The sequence below is a fragment of the Lepus europaeus genome, chromosome 6 (genome assembly GCF_033115175.1).
Source record: "Lepus europaeus isolate LE1 chromosome 6, mLepTim1.pri, whole genome shotgun sequence".
NCBI lineage: Eukaryota > Metazoa > Chordata > Mammalia > Lagomorpha > Leporidae > Lepus > Lepus europaeus.
This window is the reverse complement of record NC_084832.1, coordinates 11,579,841-11,603,958: the sequence shown is the minus strand read 5'-3', so window position 1 is coordinate 11,603,958 and position 24,118 is coordinate 11,579,841. Positions and strand designations below refer to the sequence as shown.

The 24,118-nt window shown below is 40.3% G+C and overlaps 1 protein-coding gene across 2 annotated transcripts in view; it reads right to left on the bottom strand.

The window, feature by feature from the left end:
- Positions 1 to 24,118, bottom strand: part of NALCN (sodium leak channel, non-selective) — a 375,909-nt gene that overhangs the window by 206,326 nt on the left and 145,465 nt on the right. For both annotated transcript variants that reach the window (XM_062193965.1, XM_062193966.1), the window contains exon 10: positions 21,185 to 21,271. In XM_062193965.1, coding sequence (XP_062049949.1) covers positions 21,185 to 21,271 — 87 coding nt within the window. The remainder of the gene's footprint in view (positions 1 to 21,184; positions 21,272 to 24,118) is intronic.

The following is a 24,118-nucleotide window of genomic DNA, read 5'->3' as shown; positions in this document are numbered from 1 at the left end:
GGTTGGTTAGATAATATTTTTTTAAGTTGTATTTTTTTAACTTTTATTTAATAAATATAAATTTCCAAAGTAGAACTTTTGGATTATGGCAGCTTTTTCCCCCCATAACCACCCTCCCACCCACAACTCTTCCATCTCCTGCTCCCTCTCCCATTCCATTCATATCAAGATTCACTTTCAATTCTCTTTATATACAGAAGATCAATTTAGTATATAGTAAGTAAAGATTTCAACAGTTTGCACCCACACAGAAACACAAAGTATAAAGGACTGTTTGAGTTCTAGTTATAGCATTAATTCACATTGTACAACACATTATGGACAGAGATCCTACATGGGGAGTAAGTGCACAGTGACTCCTGTTGTTGATTTAACAATTGACACTCTTGTTTATGACGTCAGTAATCATCTGAGGCTCTTGTCATGAGCTGCCAAGGCTATGGAAGCCTCTTGAGTTCACCAACTCTGATCATATTTAGACAAGGTAATAGTAAAAATGGAAGTTCTCTCCTCCCTTCAGAGAAAGGTACCTCTTTCTTTGATGGTTTGTTTTTTCCACTGGGATCTCACTCACAGAGATCTTTCATGTAGGCTTTTTTTTTTTTTTGCCACAGTGTCTTGGCTTTCCATTCCTGAAATACTCTCACATGCCAGGGGATTCCAATTCAATCCTATCAAGGTTGCATGTACCAATGCCATCTCACTAGCCAAAGCGATCAATTTCAGTTCAGAATTGATCATAATGATAGGACTAAGTGTCAAAGGGATCACATAAACAAGACTAGTGTCTGCTAATACTAACTGATAGAATTAAAAAGGAGAGAAAAATCCAACATGGGAAGGTGGATACACAGCAGACTCATAGGATGGCACATGTCCTAAACAGCACTCTGGCCTGAGAATCAGCTCTTAAGGCATTTGGATCTAGTTAGATAATATTTTTAAGTAAATTTATCTTATTTTTGCTTATTTGAAATGCAGAGTGACACAGAGAGAGCTAGAGTTTAAAGAGAGAGAGGGAGGAGAGAGGAGAGAGCAGAGAGATCCTTCATCTGCTGGTTCACTCTAAATGCTTATCACAGCCCAGACTAGGACATTCTGAAGCCAGAAACCAGAAACCCCATTAAAGATTTATTTTATTTGAAAGGTAGAGTTACAGAAAGAGAAAGAGAACGAGAGGGAGAGAGAGAGAGGGAGACGGAGAGCGAGAGCAGAGGGAGAGTAGGAGAAAGGAGAGGGAGGAAGAGAGATCTTCCATCTGCTTGTTCATTCCCCAATGGCTACAATGGCCAGAGCTGGGCCAGACTGAAGTCAGGAGCCAAGAGCTTCATCTGGATCTCCCACGTGGGTGCTAGGGTGTAAGAACTTGGGCCATCTGCCACTGCCTTCCCAGGTGCTTTAGCAGAGAGCTGCATCAGAAGTGGAACAGCCAGGACTTAAACTGGAGTACCCATATGTAATGACAGCACTGTAGGCAGAAGCTTAACCAGCTATGCCACAGCACTGGCCCCACTAATTTTATTCCTTCCTTTAATTCCTCAAAGCAAACATTTAAAGACACGTGTTTATATGAGAGAGAGGGAAACTATATTAGTGACTGAAAGATGTTGTTATATTTAGAAATTCCTTGGCCGGCGCCGTGACTTCACAGGCTAATCCTCCCACCTTGCGGTGCCGGCACCCCGGGTTCTAGTCCCGGTTGGGGTGCTGGATTCTATCCCGGTTGCCCCTCTTCCAGGCCAGCTCTCTGCTATGGCCCGGGAAGGCAGTGGAGGATGGCCCAAGTCCTTGGGCCCTGCACCCGCATGGGAGACCAGGAGAAGCACATGGCTCCTGGCTTCGGATCAGCGAGATGTGCCGGCTGCAGCGGCCATTGGAGGGTGAACCAACGGCAAAAAGGAAGACCTTTCTCTCTGTCTCTCTCTCACACTGTCCACTCAGCCTGTCAAAAAAAAATATTTAGAAATTCCTTTTAATTTTAACCTTGGTTATAAGGTTCTTGGACAATGGAAGAAATATGCATAGAAGAAAGCTGCTGGAATCCCTAATTATACTCACACAACTTTCCTTTCCACCCCTTCTAAGCTTTTTCCCTTCCAGAAACCATTTATTTAAGGTACCCAAACTTCAAGTATTTCATACATAAAACTTTAGAAACACAGTGATTCTTCCCATCCTACCCACCCTTGCACCCACACTCCCATACCTCCTACTCCCTCTCCTATTTCCATTCTTATTTTTTACTAAAATCTATTTTTAATCAATTTCATGCACATATGATTAACTCTTTACTAAATAAAGAGTTCAACAAATATTTCTAAAAAATGTTCCTCAACAGTAGAGACTAGGGCTGTTCAAAGTCATTGCATCTTCAAGTGCCAAGTTCATTTCTATAGTTTACCTTTTAGGTGCTCTATTAGTTACCTCAGATCGAGGAGAACATATGGTATTTGTCCTTTTGGGACTGGCTTATTTCACTACGTATGATTTTTTCCAGTTTCATCCATTTTTTAAACAAAAATATTTTATTTTTTCCCACTGTGTAGTATTTCAGAGTGTACATATCCCGTAATTTCTTTATCCAGTTTTCAGCTGATGCTTGTCCTTACCTGAGAAATGTTCAGTCTTTGCAACTAAGACAGCCTAACCAAAGAAGTACCCAAGAGTGGATAAGCAAAACGATTGCCTCCTTTGGGCTTCGCCATGGTCCCTGTGCACCTACATATGTGTTTCATAGACTTTTCCTGACCCCGAACTTGTCATTAGCAGCTTGGGCTCTGAGCAATTTGCCTAGAGTTGAAACTCCAGCACATACTGGCTCTTTGGCAAAGGATAAGTTACTTATCTGCTCTGTGTCTCAATTTTCCTATCAGTAAAGTGCAGATAGTAGCACTTACTCCTAAAGATGGCCATTAAATTAGTGAATTTTTGTAAAGTACTTAGAACATTGCTTATATATGGCAAATTTTGTATTGAATTTGCGGTGAAAATAAATGCAATTCAGGCATTTTTCTGCTCAGAAGTGAGAAAGTCACTGCCCAAGGTCAAAGAATTAATTATGTTGCATATCTGACTGAGCCCAGAACAAAACAAGATAAATAACAATGATAAAGGACTAATAACTTGAGAGACATCAGTGGAAAAGCAGATTTTTAGTGAGGCTTCCTGTCATCATAGCTACTGATGCATTCTCATATCAATTTACCATTGACTTTATTTTATAGGTAATACAAAATCAAATTCCAGAACTGCCAATCAACATGTTCATTTGCACATCAATTTACTTCGGGGCACTGCTGGTCTTCATAATACAGATAAGCAAATCAGCTGGCAAGTTTCTATTCTCATTAGAATTTTTATTGTTATTTAGTCCTTCCTGTATTGTGAGAGTTAAATTCCATAACTATTATTCTTTTTCTCTACTCTTTTCAACATAACGTTCTATTAAAAACATTTCAACTGATTTCCATTTTACCTGCATGACAGAAAAGCCACAACTTTATATTTTTCTTAGCTGTGGATTCATGTCTTAAGTAAACTGTTATTACTGAAGGGTCCAAACAAAGCTTTTAGCCATGCCTGTCAAGAAAACTTTTAAATTGGTTTTGTAACTGTCACAGCTTCACTTTTGTGCTGTCATTATAATTAGGTTGTTTTTTGTCTGAATGTCTACATGTCCCTGTTGGTGCAGATTCATTAAAACAATCACTCACAATAGATTTTGATACACTATAATCACCATCCTTAGCTGGATTTCTCCAAAGTAATAACTTTCAAATATTAAATAAGAATGAAGGTGATAAGTATGTGTGGAAGCTAAATTTAAATATTAAAATCAGTAAAATCAGTAACAGTTGCTGCTGTTCACATAGAGCACTTCAACTCCATTCAATTCAGCCAGCATTTGGAACTGCCAGCCCACTTCCTTACTGGAAAAGGCCTGGCCACATTACATTTATACCCACACTTTTATCTGTAGGACTGTCCAACTTCGTACTGTCAATTTTTTGTTTTCTTACAAAAACTAATGTAATGGGAAATGTCAGTTAAATCAGTGACAAAACATTACATAACTTGAGGTTTCCATAACTGCATGATTTTATATAGATGTAGAACCTCTCTCTGCATCTATATATCAATTTATCAAGAAGCATATATACATATATCTGTATACATATATAAGTGTGTGTATTATATGTATGTACATACATATGTATATGTAGTTCTATTTATACATACTTAGTATATGCCTTTTCATAGCCTACAGAAGCACCAATATTTTAGTGTTCAATTGCAATGCCACTATGGTTTACATTTTAAAAAATAGACAAGTCTTGAATATGTTATTTGTCTTTGATCCAAGAGGTAATTTTGTGTATATATGACAGTAGTAATTATGAAAATATACAAAAGAGACCATGACAGAATCATCTCTATGAGAGCCTTATCTGTCAGTAATGTTCTAAGCCTTACTATTCAAAGTGTGAACCTTGGATCAGTACCTGGGAACATATTAGAAATGCAGGATCTTTTTTTTAAGATTTATCTTTATTTATTTGAAGGCAGAGTTACAGAGAAAGGGGGGGGGAGGAGAGGGAGGGAGGGAGAGATAGAAAGAGAGAGAGAGAGAGAGAGAGAGAGAGAGAGAGAGAGAGAGATCTTCTGCCCCCTAGTTCATTCTTCAAATTACTGCAATGACTGGGGCTGGGCCAGGCTGAAGCCAGGGGCAAGGTGCTTGCTCCATCTGGGTCTCCCACATGGGTACAAGATCCAAGGACTTGAACCATTTTCTGCTGCTCTCCCAGGCTCACCACCAGGGGAGCTGGATCAGAAGTGGAGTAGCTAGGACTTGAACTGGCACCTGTATGGGATGCCAGCATCGCAGAGAGTGGCCTAACCTAGTATGCCATAATGCTGGCCCCAAAGTACAGGGTCTTAGGCCCCATCCCATAGCTACTGAATCAGAATCTGCACCAGTAACAGGGGATTCTTGTGAATCCTGAAGTTTGAGAAGTACGACCACAGAAGATTCTCCTTGCATGGTATGTTAAACTGGTGACCTGTAAAATTATCTACAATTCTACAATTTCATGTCAGCTGGAATATTATGGCACTATATTAGGATGCCTCAATACAAAAAAGGATGACAACTCCTTCCCACCCCAACTCCAAGGTCAAAACTCAATTGAACCTGTTAGTCAAAAAGCATGTGTTGATTTTTTAACCATCTGGTCATCTCTAGAAATTGGAAAAGACAAAGAAACAGGGTTCTCACTGGAGCTTTCAAGATGAAATCAGCCCTGCTGATATCTTGCTCTCAGCCCATGGAAACACGTTTTGTGCTTCTGATCTGCAGAATTCTCATATAATGAATTTATGTTTGTTTAAGTCTCCAAGTTGTACTAATATGATATAGCAGCAGTAGGAAAGTAATACAGCATTGTGAGTGATTATGACAGACATCAGCTCAAGTTGGCTCCTATGAAATATGTCTGTATACAAGGATTCCACTCTAGGTCATTTACAGTAGGGATCTCTATAAAATGTATTACTATAAACTTAATATTTATTATACCAACTGTAGCTTTCATCTTGCTTTGTATCAGAAAGTGTCATGAAACCATGGGTCTGGAACAATGATCCTGTGTCCAATCTCAAGCAGGAACAAGAGAGGCCACTTTTCTTACATTAGCTCCAAGCCATCCTGCGGGAGCTATCAAGAGACTATGGGGTCCAAGCTAAACCTGTGTGGAGCTCCTCCTGTAATTAAAATGGACATCAGCAAGATAGATTATCAAAAGAAGAACCAGCGTTTCCTTGTGTTTGATTTGTGCCAAACTTCATTCTGAACAGACACCATGCTGATGTAATGACATCACTTAATCCTCAAAACTCTGCAAGATAAGTATTTCTGCCATTCCAATTTCCATATGGGAAACAGGATCTTCAGAAATAAGTAGATCAAAGCTTTTAGAGTTAGATGTTTGGGGCCCAAGGCAGGACTTCTCTTGCCCACAATTGGGTGATAGGAATGCATTTTGACTGTTGTGCGTATTAAGAAGAGGGGGAGCAGATTCTTTATCAAGAGTTTTTGATTGAACAGAAGATATGCATACATGAACCCTATATTTGAAAGCCAAAGACTGTCTGTTCCTTACATAAGATTGTAAGAGTGCCATGATGTAACCGAAAGCCAAATTTGAAAACAGAACTAAGTTTAAATTTTGATTCTGTTACTCTCTGTAACACAGTTTTCTCATATGGAAAATGGGTATGATAACATACATTCCTAGACTGTCACATGAATATAAATGAGCTATTTAGAATAGTGTAAGGCCCACAGCAGCCATTTTGTATTTAGTAACTCTTGCTATTACTGTATTGGAAGCCACCCAAGGATTTAAAGGTAGAGATATAATTGGTTATTTATGAGGAAGGTAGTGTAACATGAGAAATCAGGTGGAAGAGATAAGTATTCTTGAGACGGGACATGAAAATGTATACACTTTCAAAAAAAGTCTAAAGTGATTTCATTTTTAGTGGTATGAATGTTTCAACACTTCACAGGAACTCTTTATATTCAGTTTCTCATGTATTTCTTTTCTTTCTTTTTTTTTTTGACAGGCTGAGTGGACAGTGAGAAAGAGAGAGACAGACAGAGAGAAAGGTCTTCCTTTGCCGTTGGTTCACCCTCCAATGGCCGCCACGGCCAGCGCGCTTCGGCCAGCACACCGCGCTGATCCGAAGGCAGGAGCCATGTGCTTCTCCTGATCTCCCAAGCGGTGCAGGGCCCAAGCACTTGGGCCATCCTCCACTGCCCTCCCGGGCCAGAGCAGAGAGCTGGCCTGGAAGAGGGGCAACCGGGACAGAATCTGGTGCCCCGACCGGGACTAGAACCTGGTGTGCTGGCACCGCTAGGCGGAGGATTAGCCTGTTGAGCCATGGTGCCGGCCTCTCATGTATTTCTTTCTAGGAAATTATCCCTTCTAGATACTGAAGACTCTATAGACAAACTCTATAGACAACAAGCCAAAATGATGGCTTTGGATACCACAATAGCTATAAATTAATTTAATGAATTAGACACTCAGAAATCAATTCTTTCCTCACATTTTTGCTTGGGCAAATAAAACATCTTACTTTGAGGAAAATTTTATCCCTTGAACATTGTATCAGTCATGCACTAAAAGTTGTGTTTTAACTGGATTTCAAAATGAATACATTTGGAGAAAAATATAATTGCAGGTGAAATTCTTTGAAACCATCTTGCACCTTCGCCATGAGCACAAGAGCAGGAATGTAATGCAAAAGAGCAAGTGCATAAAATCTAAAATAAGTCTCTCATTGGCAAGGGGTACAGCTTTTGCCTTCCTTTTTTAGAATACACCTGGAGAGTCATTACTTCCCCAATCAATATTGCAAGTAATTCTGTGCAACACAAAGGCTTCCTGTCCAAAAGGGAATGTGTTTATGTCAATCATGAAGCCAGAACGGGGGTGTGCTTAGACAGTCTGCCCTTCCCATCTGCCTGTCCTGGGATTGCCAGGACAGAAGAGAATCCTCAAGCAATTCTCCATCGAAGCACTGAGACTCTGATACCTGAGGACACCCTTGCAACTGCCAGGTCCTGACCGTGGTTTGCTCTCTTTCTTGGAAAAGATGGTTGATTAAAGGCATGCAGATCATCTGCAAGTCAAGGTGTTGGAAGGCAAAGGAGGCTTTCATCACAGCCTCTCATGTCTTAGCCAGGCTGACTATGACGTTCATGTCACTCTAGAAGCATCAGACCAGATGCCACCTTACCCAGTGACCAACATTTGTCATAATTCTTATCATTGTCTATCACCAGCTCCTGACTTTACAACACAGACATGATTTTAACAGGAACTATAGGTTTAGTGGTCCAGGAGTGCCACTGAGCAGAGTTGACTATTTAAAAATTTCTTTAGTCCAAGTGGAAGAGCCTGGTGGCCTCTGATGGAGGCCTTTATAAACACTGGGGACTCTGGACACAGCCCATGCCTTGTTTGATCACTGGGACAAGATGGGAACACAGGTGAAGTACACAGACACCTGGAATATACCTTTGTTAGGACACATTTTTGCTGCTATTAGAAACCTGAGCCACCAGTCTTGCTTTGTGCGGTGGCCATGGGTCCTGCCATCCTCATTTCTCCATTTCACATCACAGCCATCTCAGTCCAGAAGTGGACCACAGGTGTGTACATGAACTCGACCATGAACAGCCGAGACTGGCTCAGAATGGCAGGGCTGTTTATCTGATCCATAAATTCACCAGTAAAAATTGGTGTCTTAAAAGCCACTAAATTTAAGGGTGCTTGTGCTTTAGTAAATACTAACATACCCACCAGCCTAGTTTCCTCATTTGAGGCAAAGAACTAAACTACATTAGTCATCTTATTAGCATGGGTGGATGTGAGCAGTTTATATTACCAGGATGGGGTGAGGAAAGTTTATTATTTTCTTAGAATTATAACATTGAAGGCTTGGTGCTTCAGATGCAGATATCAAAAGATAACGTTTTTGCAAGCAAAACTGAAATATGTTCAAACACATATGTCTGCACGCATTAGCAATCTCTGACTAAAGGGGGTGAGTAATGCAGTGTGCCCCCGAGTGATGTGCTGGAGCTACAGGTGCATCTCACCGCAGTTTCACATTCAGTAGTGTTGTACCGGCGATGTGAAACTGGCCTGAGTGGGAGCAATCACACCATGGAAACTAGAAAATGCAGGCAGGCCTCCCCACTTCAAACTGGCTAACCACGCTGCTTCCCTAGCTCTCTGGCATCCCCAGGGAGCTGTGGTTTGCATGGGGGTCCTTGAACACTGCCATTCTATACATAAAAATGACCCTCACAGGAAGGAAGACCACTTACCCACTTCTTTCAAGGTATTTTAGCTTGTTATTCTATGCTGGACCAGATACACCCATGTATGAGTATAAGGAACACTAATTTCCTATTTACATGATGTGTAATGCTTGATGCCTTGCTAAGCATCAAAAGCACACAAAAGCCACTTCTGGGCATGGACAGACATATGGATGTGGACATAACTGCTGAATTAAGGAATACTTAAAACAGAATATTTCCTGTTGTCTGTCCAATAAAATTACCTGTCCATGGATTGATCCAAACCATGGTGCATTTTGTTTATGGAAGCTTAAGGCACCATGTGTCTTCCAGAGTACAGTGGCATAATGGACATTCACCATTTTAACTGTCTCACAGCACCCTCTCCCTATCTCGTTTCCTCATACTCTGTGGCCATACATATGTGGATTAGCAGGAGAAAGGAGAAGGCACTGAAGATAGGCACAGACACTGTTCAGTTAGGTAAATTGTAATCTAAGGACTAAGCATTCAGTGTCCACACATGACTGCATTATTGGCATTGGAAAAATAATTAGGAAGGAAAATGTTAAAATCTTGGCTTTTCAGCAGTGAAGTGTGGCGCTTGCTTCCTTGATGTACATGGATATCAATAAAAATCAAAGTAATTCTTCCACAATATTTTCCTCTCCTCTTCCCTGGTGTCTGGAAAAAGTAGGACATAGGGAAATTAACATACACCCATATTACTTTCAGAATAGTGCTCCTATAAACTCGTCATGCGTTTCCACACGGGCATACGCACCTTGACTCAACAACAGCTTAGCTGTGACTCGGCTCCCCTCATGTGCTGAACTGGTCATGAATATTCTACTTTGTTCCAAAGGAAGTACCCTCGGGGAATCCTCACTGTTCATCCCTCTGTCCTCTGTGTGAAATGGAGGCCACGCTGGTCCTCTTAGCAAAGCTTGGCAGCTTCCCCCAGGAGTCTCGGCAAGAACTCTGGGAAGAGGGGCACCTTAAACTTGGAGATGCCTCCAAGGCCCTCCCAACCCAAGTCCTAATGTTGGGATGTTGTCACACAAAGTGAGCAAAACAAATTAGGACACCAAAGTTTGAGTAATATGAGGGGATCTTCAAAAGTTCAAGGGAAGTGTGTATTATGAAAAAATTATGTACGGATCTCAATGGGCTTTTTTTTTTTTTGCACTAAATTAAAGTTATTGTCTAACTTTATTTTCCACAAGCATTTTGCAGTAGGTCTATGTACTCCTGTTGTTTTGAGTAATGTCATCTCTTATTTGTTCATCTCAAGAAGCTGCACTACTCCGCCGTGAGCAGAAGCAGCTCGGGGGTGATGGTCGGCTGAGGAGGCCTCCTGGGGCATGTTCTAGGAATGAACCTCTGCCAGTGACAGTCACTGGGCTGTCCCTCCACATGACCCTCTGATTCCAACTCAGTGTAAAGGAAACGCCAGAGGCGCACGCTAACATGCTATGTCTTTCTCATGGGAGCTCTGCTAACCACACTTACTGGATGGCCTCACCGGATTTTGAAAGGAGTGCTTTCTTAGCTTAGTGTCCAGTATTGTGAATCTGTCTTTGTCTTTCCCTTTTTGATATTTTAAGGAAGAGTTATAAAGGGCCATAGTAGAACTGCTCTACAGGTGACACTCAAAACCATGATAATTTTAGCATTTCATGTTTTTTTCCCCAGGGAAGCTCAAAAATCTAAGAGGTCAAACCATTTAATTGCCAGTAAGGTAGGTTAATCATTCCATAAAAAACAGTGAATAATTTAATCTTATTTTTAATGTATCATGTCTGGTTTCCTGGTATCTATTCTGAATGTCATTATCAATTGACACATGCATAACATGTAAAATCTGGGTATATTTTCTCTATATTATGTACTAACATACTCAAGTTCATATATGTGGGATATTTAGAACTGAGTATTCATATACTTGATCCCTCGCTTTAGTTGATTTGTCTATTGCCGGTTTCAAGACTATAACATGCCTTTTCAGTTTGTCTTTTAGTTATCTTATTGCACCTTTTCTTGTGCTTCTTTCCATGTAACTATTTTATTTTGATTCTTTTTAGTTCTCATTCTAACTTATTATAGAATGACTGTTTTAAATGCATCTCCCCATTTTTCTTCTAGCCAGCTGTTTTATGTTCTGCTATTGGAAACTGAGAAAAGGTGAGTATGTTTGAGTGTATGTGTGAGTGCGCATGGGAGTGTCGGTGTGAAGATGCATGCAAGCGTGCATATGAGCATGCATGTGTCTGCGTAAGTGTGAATGTGTGAGGTTGTGTGCCTAGGGCATGTGAGTGTATGAGTGGGAGAGTATGTGCAAGGTTGTGTATGATGTAATGTGAGTGTGTGTGCATGCGTGTGTATGAGGGGATGTTTGGCACCTGCCTACGGGGACAGGAAAGATCTGTGTGCCGTGTAGTTCTGGGAATGAAAGCATCTGCAAGGGCGCAAATACACAGAATCCAGCAAGTATCTGCTAAGCCAATCATGTGAAGGCTGTCATAGGGGTAACAGAGACCAAAGTAACCAAACAGAATCAAGGAGTCAAGACCATTTGGTTGAGGAAGCTGTTTGACCTGATTCTGAAGGTCAGGATATTTGGATGCAGTGGAGAGGATGATATGATGAAAAAAAAAATGCAAAAGCTGAAATCATGGCAGACTTGAAGGCAGATTAGATTTGGAGAGGACAAAGAGAAACACTATGGGTTCATTTGCCTGCAGGTTTCTGGAAGTGCAAGAAAGGCATGCTTGATCTGTGGGATGAGCAAGAGAGATGGGGGAGCCTAGTTTTTGATAAGAGAGGGCTGATGTGTCTAGGATAAGGCCTGGGAAACATGGTAGCAAAATGCTTCTAAGACAAGAGAAAGAGAGCAGAGCAGGAAGGGAAGGCTGGGAGCCCTGGTACTGTGGGCATCCATGAGAGTGCACTTCCTGCAGAGGCAAACAGACCCTGAGATGGTGCCAAGGGCTGCAAGAGCAAGGCAATGGTGAGGGCCCACGCACCCTCACCTGTGCCAGGAAACTCTTACAAAACCCCGGTAGATGTTTATATCCCGTTTACAAGTAAGGTAACAGGCAGAGCGATTAAGCAAATTACCCCAGGTGCCCCTTGGCCACCCTGTCTTAGCTGGAGTGCGCTGTCTTCTCACCCTGGTCTCTACTGTAGGAGGAACCTGAATTCTCATGGGTCCCATCCATTATTGAAATAATCTGCCAGTTTGTAGGAAGCTTCATTAAGAAGACAGCCATTTTTAAGAAGTGCCTGAGATGTCACTTCATCTCTTGAAATGCACCTATCATATAGTCCACCTCCTCTCAGTCTTGCTTTCAATGGAAACTTTCTCAAAAAGCATCAGTTCACTACAGTAATAACTGTGCCACGATCTGACCTACTTATGAGCCCATTTGCTTTGTTCTTCACAGTGAGATGCTACCAGGGAGGCACTGAGCTGGATCATGCAGCTCTCAGGCGTACTCTCATTTCCTTGTCAGACTTTCTTCAAGATAATAGATCACTGGGTGTGTGTCGGAAGATGGCTTAAAATGTGCAGCCACCTCTGTCAAATTGTCAAGACACGGAAACCACCTGCGAGGCGGAGGGGGGAATGGCTGTCACAGGAGCACCTAAGGAATGAGGTTCCAATTTAATAGAGTTCTATTTATCATGCATTGGAGTGACCCCTGCCTACAGATATTGCTTCCGCTAAAATTGTATTTGAATAACTGTGTAACCGGTTGGTTTCATGCCAAGAGAGTCCATTATAACTTGATAATTTTTCTGGAACTCACACTTCAGCACACTTTGTAGAAACTTTCTAAGTGGTATGGGTGGGTAGAAGTATTCCACACGGCAGAATTGCCTTATTCCCTCAGTAAAGCTACAAAATATACGCTCAAGTGTCAAGCATGAATATCTTGTACTTATCTTTATACCTAACAGTTTTATGCCTTCCTATTTAAGTAGAAACAATATACCCATCAGAAATATAGAAACTTTCTGAAAAATCATTGAAAAGGTATAGCAGAAAAGTGAACAAATGACATAAATAAGCAATCTGTAGCTTGGTTATGCCTCTACAGTGCCCTGTGAATATATAAAAATGTACAACATCTGTAGGCTATAATAAGGGCGATGCAAAGTTAGCATTACAAGTTAGAATTTCACAGCTTCAGGTGTAGAAGTCTCAAGATATCTAAGTGTGGACAAGGGTGTGAAACACTAAGAGTTCTTACAAGTCACTAGTTGGCATAAAAAGTGGCACTATCATCTGGGGAGCTATTTTGCAATATCTTATAGAGCTGAAGGGGCTCATATCCTTCAACCAGTACTTGATCTTCCAGCTACACATGCCAGAACAATTCTCACACAGGTATACAAAGAGATGTGGAGAATGTTCATGATAGTCAAACAGTAAGATAAGAAACTTAACGTCCACCACTGGGAGAACGAATAAACCAATGAATGATTAGGTGGTAGGCAAATTGTGGTATATTTTATGCTAGGATAAAGTATAGTAAAGAAAATAAGGCAGTTAAAAATATTGGGTAGACTTCCCAAGATTAAGTTCCCAGTCTAACTAGCAATGTGACCTTTCTCTAGTTACTTATGCTCTCTGTGCCTCAACCTCCTCATCTATAGAGTACAGATTCTACTATTACCTACATTTATGGCAATGTTGTGAGCATTAAATAATGTAAAATTTTAATAGTAAATTACTAAATTTAATAAAAGTGTGCCTGACACATAGATGATGTTCAATAAACATTGGTTGTTATTACTTCTAATGGTGGATACATAGATAATCTTTATATTTCTAAATTATTTAATTATAGATTTTAAAAATTCAAATAAATGATTTAATATATTGTGAAATGGAATCAATCTACAAGTTGTTCTTTGTAAATACATGGAAATTATGTATTATTTCCCTAAAGAAACTATATTAAAGGGGATGACTAACCTTAAGGTCAGACTATAATTGCTTATTTAGCCCTTAAGACACTTATCAAGTCCAGTAAGACTTTAAAGTTTAATAGGGGAAACTACCCCTGAGTTAAAACTACTGACGTCAAATCTGACTATTTAATATTACCATAGCTATGTCCCTTCTTTACCCACTCCATGAACCTGATGAGGTTGGTTGGTTAGTGATTTGAGCAGACAGTGATAGGAGAAACGTTTTAGTAGGGAATAAGGTAGGGAGGTTTCAAAGTACTTTGGATTTATAGTACTTTCCAACAGTATTGGAAAACCCAACACTTTGCTTAAATGGACCAGTTGCGTCCACTTCAGTTCTCATGACCTACTGCTTCTGGCCAATGCCTTCCATTTTGGGGTGTCTACTATGAATCAGTATTTTTTTCTTGGTTCACTTTCACTCTGGTGAGTCTCTTCATGGCCCTTGATTGAGAGGTCCCCAAACTTAGTCACAGTGTGCCATGTTGGGTAATTTGCAAGAGCCAAAATAAAGCTAGTATTCAAGAAAAGAGGAGAGGCAGGTGCATAGACAGGAACAAAGATATGAAATCATGTGGCCCAAACAGAGAGTGAGAGGAGGCACAGAAGGTACAGTCACCTGGGAAACAGGATTACACCTACCATAAATGGTCTCTTTGAGCAAATGGTCTGTGCTTTGCAACTGTGTAATCCTTAACTAAATCATAATTACTTATGGAATTCTCATAAAACCAAGAAAGAGGTACTATGATTCCCATTTTATACAAAATTGTTCAAGGTCATATCACTAAGTAAGCTGTCATGCTGAGACATGTCTGTCTCCAGAGCCTATTTAATGGTGGTAACAGCCTGATTTATTTTCCCTCCACAAAGACGTAGTACTGGGTATTGCTTTATCAAATGAGGATAAGGATGCCTGTATTCTGGGAGGCAGGTGTGGGAGGTAGTGGGGTCCTGTTAGGAGACATGTTTTGGAGGCAGTTGTAACACAAAAAGGAAAAAAAAAAACCAGGATGGGGCTTGGCTTATCTGTATTTCTCGGCTTTTCCATCTTACCAGCCATCTTGTCTCCACAATGTGAATCAGAACAGGAAGGGGGAAGGGAACTCTGAGTGATCAGCTCCAACAGCAGTGTGCAGGGGAGTGGAGCACAGAGCACAAAGACAATCCAGGCAGGACTAAGGATGACAGGGAGTATTTCTGGGTCTATGGGACATTTGCTTCATTGTTTTTAAACACGGGAATGAATTTGTTAGGAAATGCAGATATTAACCATGGCTAGGTATATTATTAAGCTTAGCCTTATTAAACATGGCTTGAATTCTGTTAGTAACTGGATCAACATGAGGAATATCCTATCAAAATGAACATAATTAAGTTGGTTAACTAAAAATTTCAATAAGACTCATTAAAGAGGTCACCACACATAACCTACTAGCTAATGGGACTGTTCTGCCCGTCCTCCCACTCTGAACTTGGGATTCTGCAATTTTATCTGTGAGTCTATGTATTTTCATTATTATAAAAATATAAAAGACCACTCCAAGGGTGACAAATTGAGCCCTTTCCTCGCATGCTTGCATAGGACTACCATTATGATTATAGCTACGATTATAATTATAATTCATGTCTTGGAATGCAAATGAACTTGTAGAATTTCAAATCACAGACTAAAGGTGCTTACTTTTATTCCACAAATGGCTCTACAGAGCATATTATTCTGTAAAAGACTTATAAGATTGCTACATGTCCTAATATACTCAACCAACATAGGAAAAGAGGGAATAGAAATGCAATCATTGAAACATTTGATATAAAGTTAGATGCGTGCATGTACATTGGGAAATGCAGGGATGCAATATAAAAGTAGGTGCTATTGTTTGATCCTAATCACTGCTCACTGGAATATATAAAATCCTAATAGATTTGTGAGACAAAAAAGCAGACAGACAGAGCTATTCATATAAAACATACATTATCACAGAAGCATCAGTTACATCACATATTGAATTTAACAGTGATAGGGAAGATTCAGTCACATCTATTAATCTTATTTTTTAAATGACCTAATTATTTGTAGTTGGTAGAGAAGATAGATGTTTAAAACCAATAAACAATAACGGATACAGAAAGCAGAAGAAAAAGTGAAAATTTTAAGACAGAATACCAGTGAAGAAAGGTAAAGAATCCAAAACAATTTATCCTGAGAAAGGATAGAGATGGCTTCTAATGCCTTTTTTTTTTTTTTGACAGACAGAGTTAGACAGTGAGAGAGAGAGACAGAGAGAAAGGTCTTCCTTCCATTGGTTCACCCCCCAAATGGCTGCTACGGCTGGCGCACTGTGCCGATCCTAAGCCAGGAGCCAGGTGCTTGCTTCCTCCTGGTCTCCCATGCGGGTGAATTTATAAATTTATCTTGTGCAATCATCATCACCCTAACAAGCCCTTTTATGCCCACCTGCGATACATTCTCATCCTCATTCTCAGATCTGGACAATCACTGTTGACTTCACATATCCCTCCCAATATTTGCCTCTGTTGGACAGATAAATAATTTTTCTATCCTGAGAAAAATAAATGTATGAACCCAAGAATAAATGCACACAGTTCCAGTTCTAACACAGGAACCAATACTCAGCTCTGGCCAATGATGGCCAGGTAGAAATGAGAGCTGGGTAATACCAGGTCATTCTATTCTATAGGAGGAGGTTACATGGTTTTTCTGTGTAACACACTCTTTTATGATATTGTGGCCAAATTAAAAAATGGTTCCACTCTAAGGACAAAACCAACTATTCCCAACAGTCAAATAGGGACAGTGAACCACCAGTTTTTCTGTATCTCAGATATCACCAACACTTCATTTTCCCAGTTTATTTCAAGAATTGCTAAATTACAAACTCAATTGAATTATAACTGTCTCAACGCTTCATCCCAAAAACTCAATGGTTTTGCTAACATGGAATTGGCCTGAGTTCCTTTCAGCTATGTTATCCCAACGCCGTGCTTCTAAATACTGTCATCTTTATTTCACACATTGAGGGAGACAACAGGGTCCTGAGAGATGTAAGATATAACAGACTTATATTCCATCAGGCCTCTGCCAACATGGTGGCGAAACTACCTAAATTTACCCAGGATCCCACAGTTTTTGAGAGGTACTTTCTAGAAACAAACTCCAAATGCACATAGAAATAAATGATGTTTATAGAAATGGGTGGTTTCGTTTTTCTGGCCACAATCCATACAATTTCTAGTTCCTGGGGACCAGCTCAAAAGAACAAATAGAGCAACTTTCAAGTGAGAGGTCAAATAAGCACTTTCATAAGACACGATGGTGCCAAACCATTCCTTCCCTGGGTTGATTTCACCTCTCATTTGACAAACAGGAATGGGCTGTATGCCCTGTGGAAGGCAAGCGCTAGCAATGACCAGAGCAGGGATTACAACCGCACTGTCACAGAGCTCCCCTGGCTGGAGACACAGGCATTAAATAATGAATTAAACTATTAACCTATTTTCTTAAAATTATGAGAAACACAAAAGAACAGCATAGGATGATATGGAAACAAGTAACAGAGGTGCTGGATCTATTTTTGGAGGACAATGCAGACGTCTTCACTGAAGTGATGTTTGAGCAAGTTCTGAAGGGTGAGTGGGAGAGAAGAGTTGCAGGAAGAGGAAATGCTCTGTGAAAATGTCAGTGCCCCTCGGGGGAAGACATGTTTTCGCAGAAGAGAGAAAATTTGTGAACGCAGCCACAAATGCAAGAGGCTGAGAAAACCTGACTCTTAATATTCACCACCCAGTTCCCTCCTGGAAGTGGAATGATTAAAGGGATGAAGAGGAGTTGATGCAAATCATTCTTTTAAATGGTATTGGTTAACTTAAAAAATGAGAATATAGTTATATTTTGCTGGTTTTCAAAATTAAAAGAAGTGGCCTGTGCTACTGTTTGCTCTAGGAGGTGAGATATCATTATAGACCAAGACAGAACGTAGATGGCTCAGGTGAAAATTTTTCCTCTTACCTGGTGTTAATCAGTATTAAAAGCCAGCAAGCATTTCATGAGCATTTTTCCTGAAATATATATTTTTAGTTAATTCTTTCCTTTTGGTTAAATTTTAATTAAGTGATTTTTCACTCAGACATGGAAATGTACTTTCTATGTATTTACAGGTCCTCTTAGTCACCATAATTAGATGATCTCTTGGCCATCTCACTTTTCATCCACACTCGTGAATACTGGTTCCTTTGGGAAAGCTTGACTTAGGACCAAGCAGATGAAGTTGATTGAATGGAAATCCCTTCATGCTCAATTGTCTGCTTTCCTTCATTTCTCATTTCTAACCACAGGAGTCACCATTTATAAAACTTACCAAGTGTGCTGCCCTACTCATAACTCATGTCTAGCACACAGGTCTCTCCGGGGCCACACTCATACTCTTCAAGCCCAACATCTGTCCCTTCCACACCATCCTTGACTTTGCTCTATTCTCACTCAGTTTTGCCATCACACTGGACTACATATCCCTAGCAATTCCAAAATCTTTGTGATAAAGGGGCTGACTTGCCTTCTAACTCCAGATTGCAACTTTGAGGCATTTGTTAATAAGCATTTAATGGATTTTAAAGCAATGTATTCCAAGTTCTAAAGACTGATTTGGTGCCCAGAGCAGCCCTGGTAGATGATTTCTATCACAAATGCATGATTCCTTTCATGGTTTCTCAGCTGGATAAAACATGGCCCTGGAACCAGAAGATGCCAGATACTAGTCTTACTTTCTTCATTTGTTTGAGGGTTAAGTGTGGGAGACTCCACTCCTTCCCATGAATATTGCAAAATATTCAAAATACCTCCTGTCAGTGGTTGCTGATGCACACCAGTCTTTCTGTATTACAGAGTTGTAGCAAACCTCATCTTGAGTCTCTTTTTTCATAAACATCCTTGACCTCACGGAGAGAGGGAACTTCAAATTAAAAGTCCCTACCACACCTCATATTCCTTCTTTCAAAGTCCCTATTTCTCTGGTAGATGGTGACTCAATGCTGTCTTTTTCGTGCCCAACCTCATGTCCACTACGTTTTGTGAGGGCAGGGACTGTGACTGTCTTGTTCAGGACGATGTCATGGCTAGCACATAGTTGGTATCCTGCAAATGAATAATGTAAGCGGAATTGCTTCTAAGACAAGAAGGTTCTGCTGTAATAATAATTTGCATTACAATTAGTAGTGATGGTAGTAGTAGAGATACTTGCAATATAAGAAAATTTCATAAAGTTAGTGGAAAATGCATATTATGAAAAACATGAGTCCTCAATTTTTTTCCATCAAAATAAATTTTTTGATTTCCATTTCCCACAGCTTTTTGAAAGTCTCTTGTAGTTGGATGTTAATGATATCACTACCATCAGATACAGAATAGAAGAAGAACCATGAGATAATATTTAATATTATCAACATAATACAAATAGATAATAATAGTCAGAAAGCAGAAAGTAGAATGGTAATTGTTTTGGGCAGGGGTGTAAGTTAGAATAAGGAGATATTACCCGAAGGGAACCGGTTTCCAGTTGTAAGACAACTTATGACTGTACGATGACTCATCCTATAAGATGAGGACTTAAGGAACAGCATGGTGACTACAGGCAGTAAGACTGTGATGCACACACACACACACAGGCAGCTATGTGAAGTGATGGATATGTTAATTAGTTTGGTTGTGGCAATCATTTCACACTGTGTATTTTTTTTTTTTTTTGACAGGCAGAATTAGACAGTGAGAGAGAAAGAGACAGAGAGAAAGGTCTTCCTTTTTCCGTTGGTTCACCCTCCAAATGGCCACTACGGCTGGAGCTATGCCAATCTGAAGCCAGGAGCCAGGTGCTTCCTCCTGGTCTCCTATGTGGGTGCAGGGCCCAAGCACTTGGGCCATCCTCCACTGCCTTCCCAAGCCACAGCAGAGAGCTGGACTGGACGAGGAGCAACAGGGACAGAATCCGGTGCCCCAACCGGGACTAGAACCCGGGGTACCGGCACCGCAGGCAGAGGATTAGCCTAGTGAACAGTGGCGCTGGTCCACACTGTGTATTTTAAATGATCATGTTTACACCTTTGACATATTTTTTCTTTCTTAATTAGACCATTAAACTAGAAACAAATAGAAACAAATAACTATGATACAAAATGACTACATAAATGTAGCCTTCATATTAGTGGTTCCAAATGCAATGCTGTTTGTCCCATACCAATCCCTCTGTGCTGGAGAAAGAGGGAAAGAGAGAAAACACTTCCCCAAATGATAGGGGTGGCACTGTCACAGGCAAGAAGGTTTGTCTCTACAAACAACAGAGGGTAAAGAAAATACTCCAGGAGGCAGAACCAGTTCTCTGCTCACGAGTGGACTGCTTGATCGTTTTCACCATTTAAGAAGACGGAAATGAATTCTGGGCTACTAGTACTGTTTTGTTCTTAATTTGGATGTTTGTTATGAGTGTGATCAGACCAAAAAAACTCAATTATCTGTCCACTTATGTGCATTTCTTGATACTGTATTTCAATAAAATATGTAAAAATATTTCTTGAATATTTTCCATGTCAATACATGTACTATTACCTAAGTATTAATAAAAGAAGAAAAAAATGGAGAAGACACTATGGAGTGTCAAGGACACTGCTCTAATTAAGTTAATATTACTTTGAGTTACCGATGTTTGGGGGCACGAAGGGGGAATGAAACAAGAGAAGATGCCCATGTGGTTTGCTGAAGAAGCGCAGAAGTTTATCTGGGCTACTGAGGTGCTCAGAGCAGAAGATGAGAGCCTGTAGCTCATCTCATCACTAGCAGACTATTGCCAGGACTACTGCAATCCAACACCTCGTCGGCCACAGGTACACTTTGTGAAGGGAGCGCCTCCGCATGACGTCACTCTACAAGCTTGTAGATGCGGATCAACAGACCACAGCAAGGGGAAATATTCCTTCCCAGGCCCCCAGCAAGGTAATAAATTGAATTACAACCAAGTCTGTCCACCCCCAAATAATTCAGGCCTTGTAGAAGAACACTTTCACAAGATTTAACACAACAAAATTATCCATTGATTTGATACTGCTGATCAGGGAGTCATCAGACGCTCTCCAAAACCTCTACCATTTATCTTAACAAAATATGCTAAGACCTGGAACGCGAGCTTGAGCATTACACGGTCCTTGACTTCTGGACCATAAATGAGGGCAAATCTACAGCCTGGGGAGCCATGGATTTCTTTCTCTAGAGTCAAAGTCAGAGACTTTTGCTGGGAGAGTTTTAGAAATGGCATCGTACTGCACCTGGAGGCAGGCTGGGGCGCGTCCCTGGGGCTTGTTGACATCCACAGCTACCAGCTGCCAGCCACCAGCAGCATCTTCATGAAACATCTTCAAGACAAAGAGGGAGATGAGTCAGAGACATTTAACCTGGAACATTGAGAACTCCAACTCCTGTCTCCCGCATGCTGTAGTTTGATGCTATCAAATTTTGTCTTTTCCTGGGTGTATATTTGGAACATGAGTCATTTCAATTATGCTCATTTTAACACTAAAACCAAAGTGAATAATAACGATTACAAGAACAATGACAATACTCACATTTATTGAGTAAATTTATTGTTTTGTGTCAGACATTTTCTACCTTACCTTATAGACTTTGCATAAAATTACTCAAAGAATCTCCTCAACAAAGTATTTTATCCCCATTACATTAATTATTATCAGATTTGGAGAAAATGAAAATTAGAATTCTAGCACATGATGTCTGGTGTATTTTTACTCTAGGTGGTAGGCTTTTATGATCATTTAGTGGACATTCCTCACTTAGGGAATACAAAAATATTCTCAGGATAACTAAGAAGTGTGCACATGGCAAAGGAAGAGACTAGTAGGAGACTGCCATCACCTGGGAGACATTAGGTGGTTATTTTAACTGGTGAAATTAATCCGCTCAACAGGTATTTTTTGTAACACATTTATGAAGCAACAAGTGGTTTCTTTTGGCTTTGAAGATGTTAACTGATCAAACTCCAGATCCTACAGGTCTCCTAAAATAAGATCAAATCTATTGAACTGGATGCCTAGGTCTCACTGCCCATCACTCTATCTCAAAGACCATGCCTCTGTCGATGTGACACTCAGCTGGAGGACGATCTCACTTCTACATATTTTCTCACTAAGATTTTCTTCCAAGTTCCTTAGGGGTGTGTGCACGACTGTGTGTGTGTAGTAAGGGGGACAGGGTGAAGTTAAGCATTCGTACTTTCCTCAGTGAAGACACCACCTTTAAGTACTCCTGGGTTGTTCCTGCCTGAGGTTCCTGATTGTGAAGTACACAAACAATTCAGTTGCCATCCATGTTTATGCTCCCATGCCAGCCTGACCCAGTGTTGAACAGGATAAATTGCTGATGGAAATGTGAGTGAGATGTTGCAAGGATACCACCCCCTAGAATTTATAATCATAATTTTAAAAACTCCCATCAGGAATGGTGGCAGATCACGTGTGGAAAGTAAACTTGCTCTCCCTGAAATAAGTAAGACGGTGCGAGACCTGGGCCAAAACGCACAGGCCATATATATGTTTTAAATGACACATTTATACCAAGATTCTTGGGCCAAACATGCCAGTGGCCAACTGTTTACCTCACCTGTCCTCCTACAGGATTCTGATTCCCTTTGAAATGAACTTTAAAGTTATTCTTAGTGATAGAATCAAGCACCTTCTTCACAATTAGGCTCACATCTGTGGAAATGCAGATCTGCTAACTTGCCTGTTAAAGTCCTTGTGAAAACTCCCGGGTGTCACCTTTTAAGGACAAAGGACAAAACCAGTCCTGTCAGTCACTGGAAACCTCTGTTGATACAGCCTAAACTCTCTCATCATGGCACAAAGAGTCCCCGGGGCAAGTTTGTGCTTTGATGGGTAGCAGACTCATTTTCTCTGTTAAATTTTTTTTTTCCAGTGGACCAAAATCAAATGATTCAATTTAATTGTCAGTAAAAGTGTTCTTTCAAGGTCACTACGTTGTCTGAAATAAAATAAATGAAATGCAAACATGTTCCATTTCTCTCTAGTACCCTGACTTATAAAACACCACTTTGGTTAATGTTAACAGTCAATCTTGAAGACAGAAGTTGAGCTACTTTGCAGAAGCTGAGAATCCTGAAACCCTGCAGAGAACATGACAGAGCTGCCATGTGTCCATCTATATCTATCCTCCCTGTCTTCCAGGGTCAGAGAATTTTCAATGGTGCCATTAGGCTACCCCCTAAAAAAAGAAAAAAAAATCTAACACTCTCCCTCTCTCTCACTCTCCCTCTCCTTCTCTCTCTTTCTCTCCCTCTGGCTGCCTGGGATATGGATGTGAGTGTGACATAGACAATCACCCCAACACCCAAGTGGCATCCTCCAGCTTCACGTAAGAGAGAACATAATTCTACTTTACCTGAGCCTTTGGTTTTGGGCTTGTTGCCTTTTGCAGTCAAATCTAACTCTACTAACTCAGCTGGTTTCAGGCAGAATACCCAAAGATGATTTCATTTTAATGATAGAGCTCCTCCCTCTTATTGTATAAGTAAACATGTTTACTGTTGAAGACTTAGAAAAGTAGCTGAGTTGTAAATGGAAATGTTCAACCAATCCCCCAGAGAAAAACACTACAAATATTTTGGAGGTAACTTTCCAGTATCTTATGCACATACAGATACATCACACACATACCACACACAAAAAAACAAGGGATCCTATTTTTGTATTACTGAATTGTGAGTATATTTAATGTCAATAAATTTCAACCACTTTAAAGGTTTGTATTTATTGCAATTTTGAAACATAATCAATAATTACAGCTTGAGATTCAAATGTTACCATTTTTTTCAAATTTACCAAAACACATCCATAAACATTCTCAAATATACAGCCTTGACTACCATTCAAAATCATTGCAAGAATAAATTCTTAAAAGTAGAATCACTTGGTCAAATATACGTGTTTTTAAATCTTTTGATACATACTGCCAAACTATCTTCTGGGAAGGATGTTCCTATTCATGCTTTGAGTAACAATGTATGAGAACATCCTTATCAGCCAGCAGTCAATGCTTTCCATTTAAGAAAAGAGAAGTGAGGAGGGGGCCAGAGTAGGGACATCAGGTTGATGTGGGGCTTGCTAAATTAAGAGGTGCTGTGATCTCCATGTGAGTAAAACTAGAGGCTCCTGCCACTGAGCAGCCTG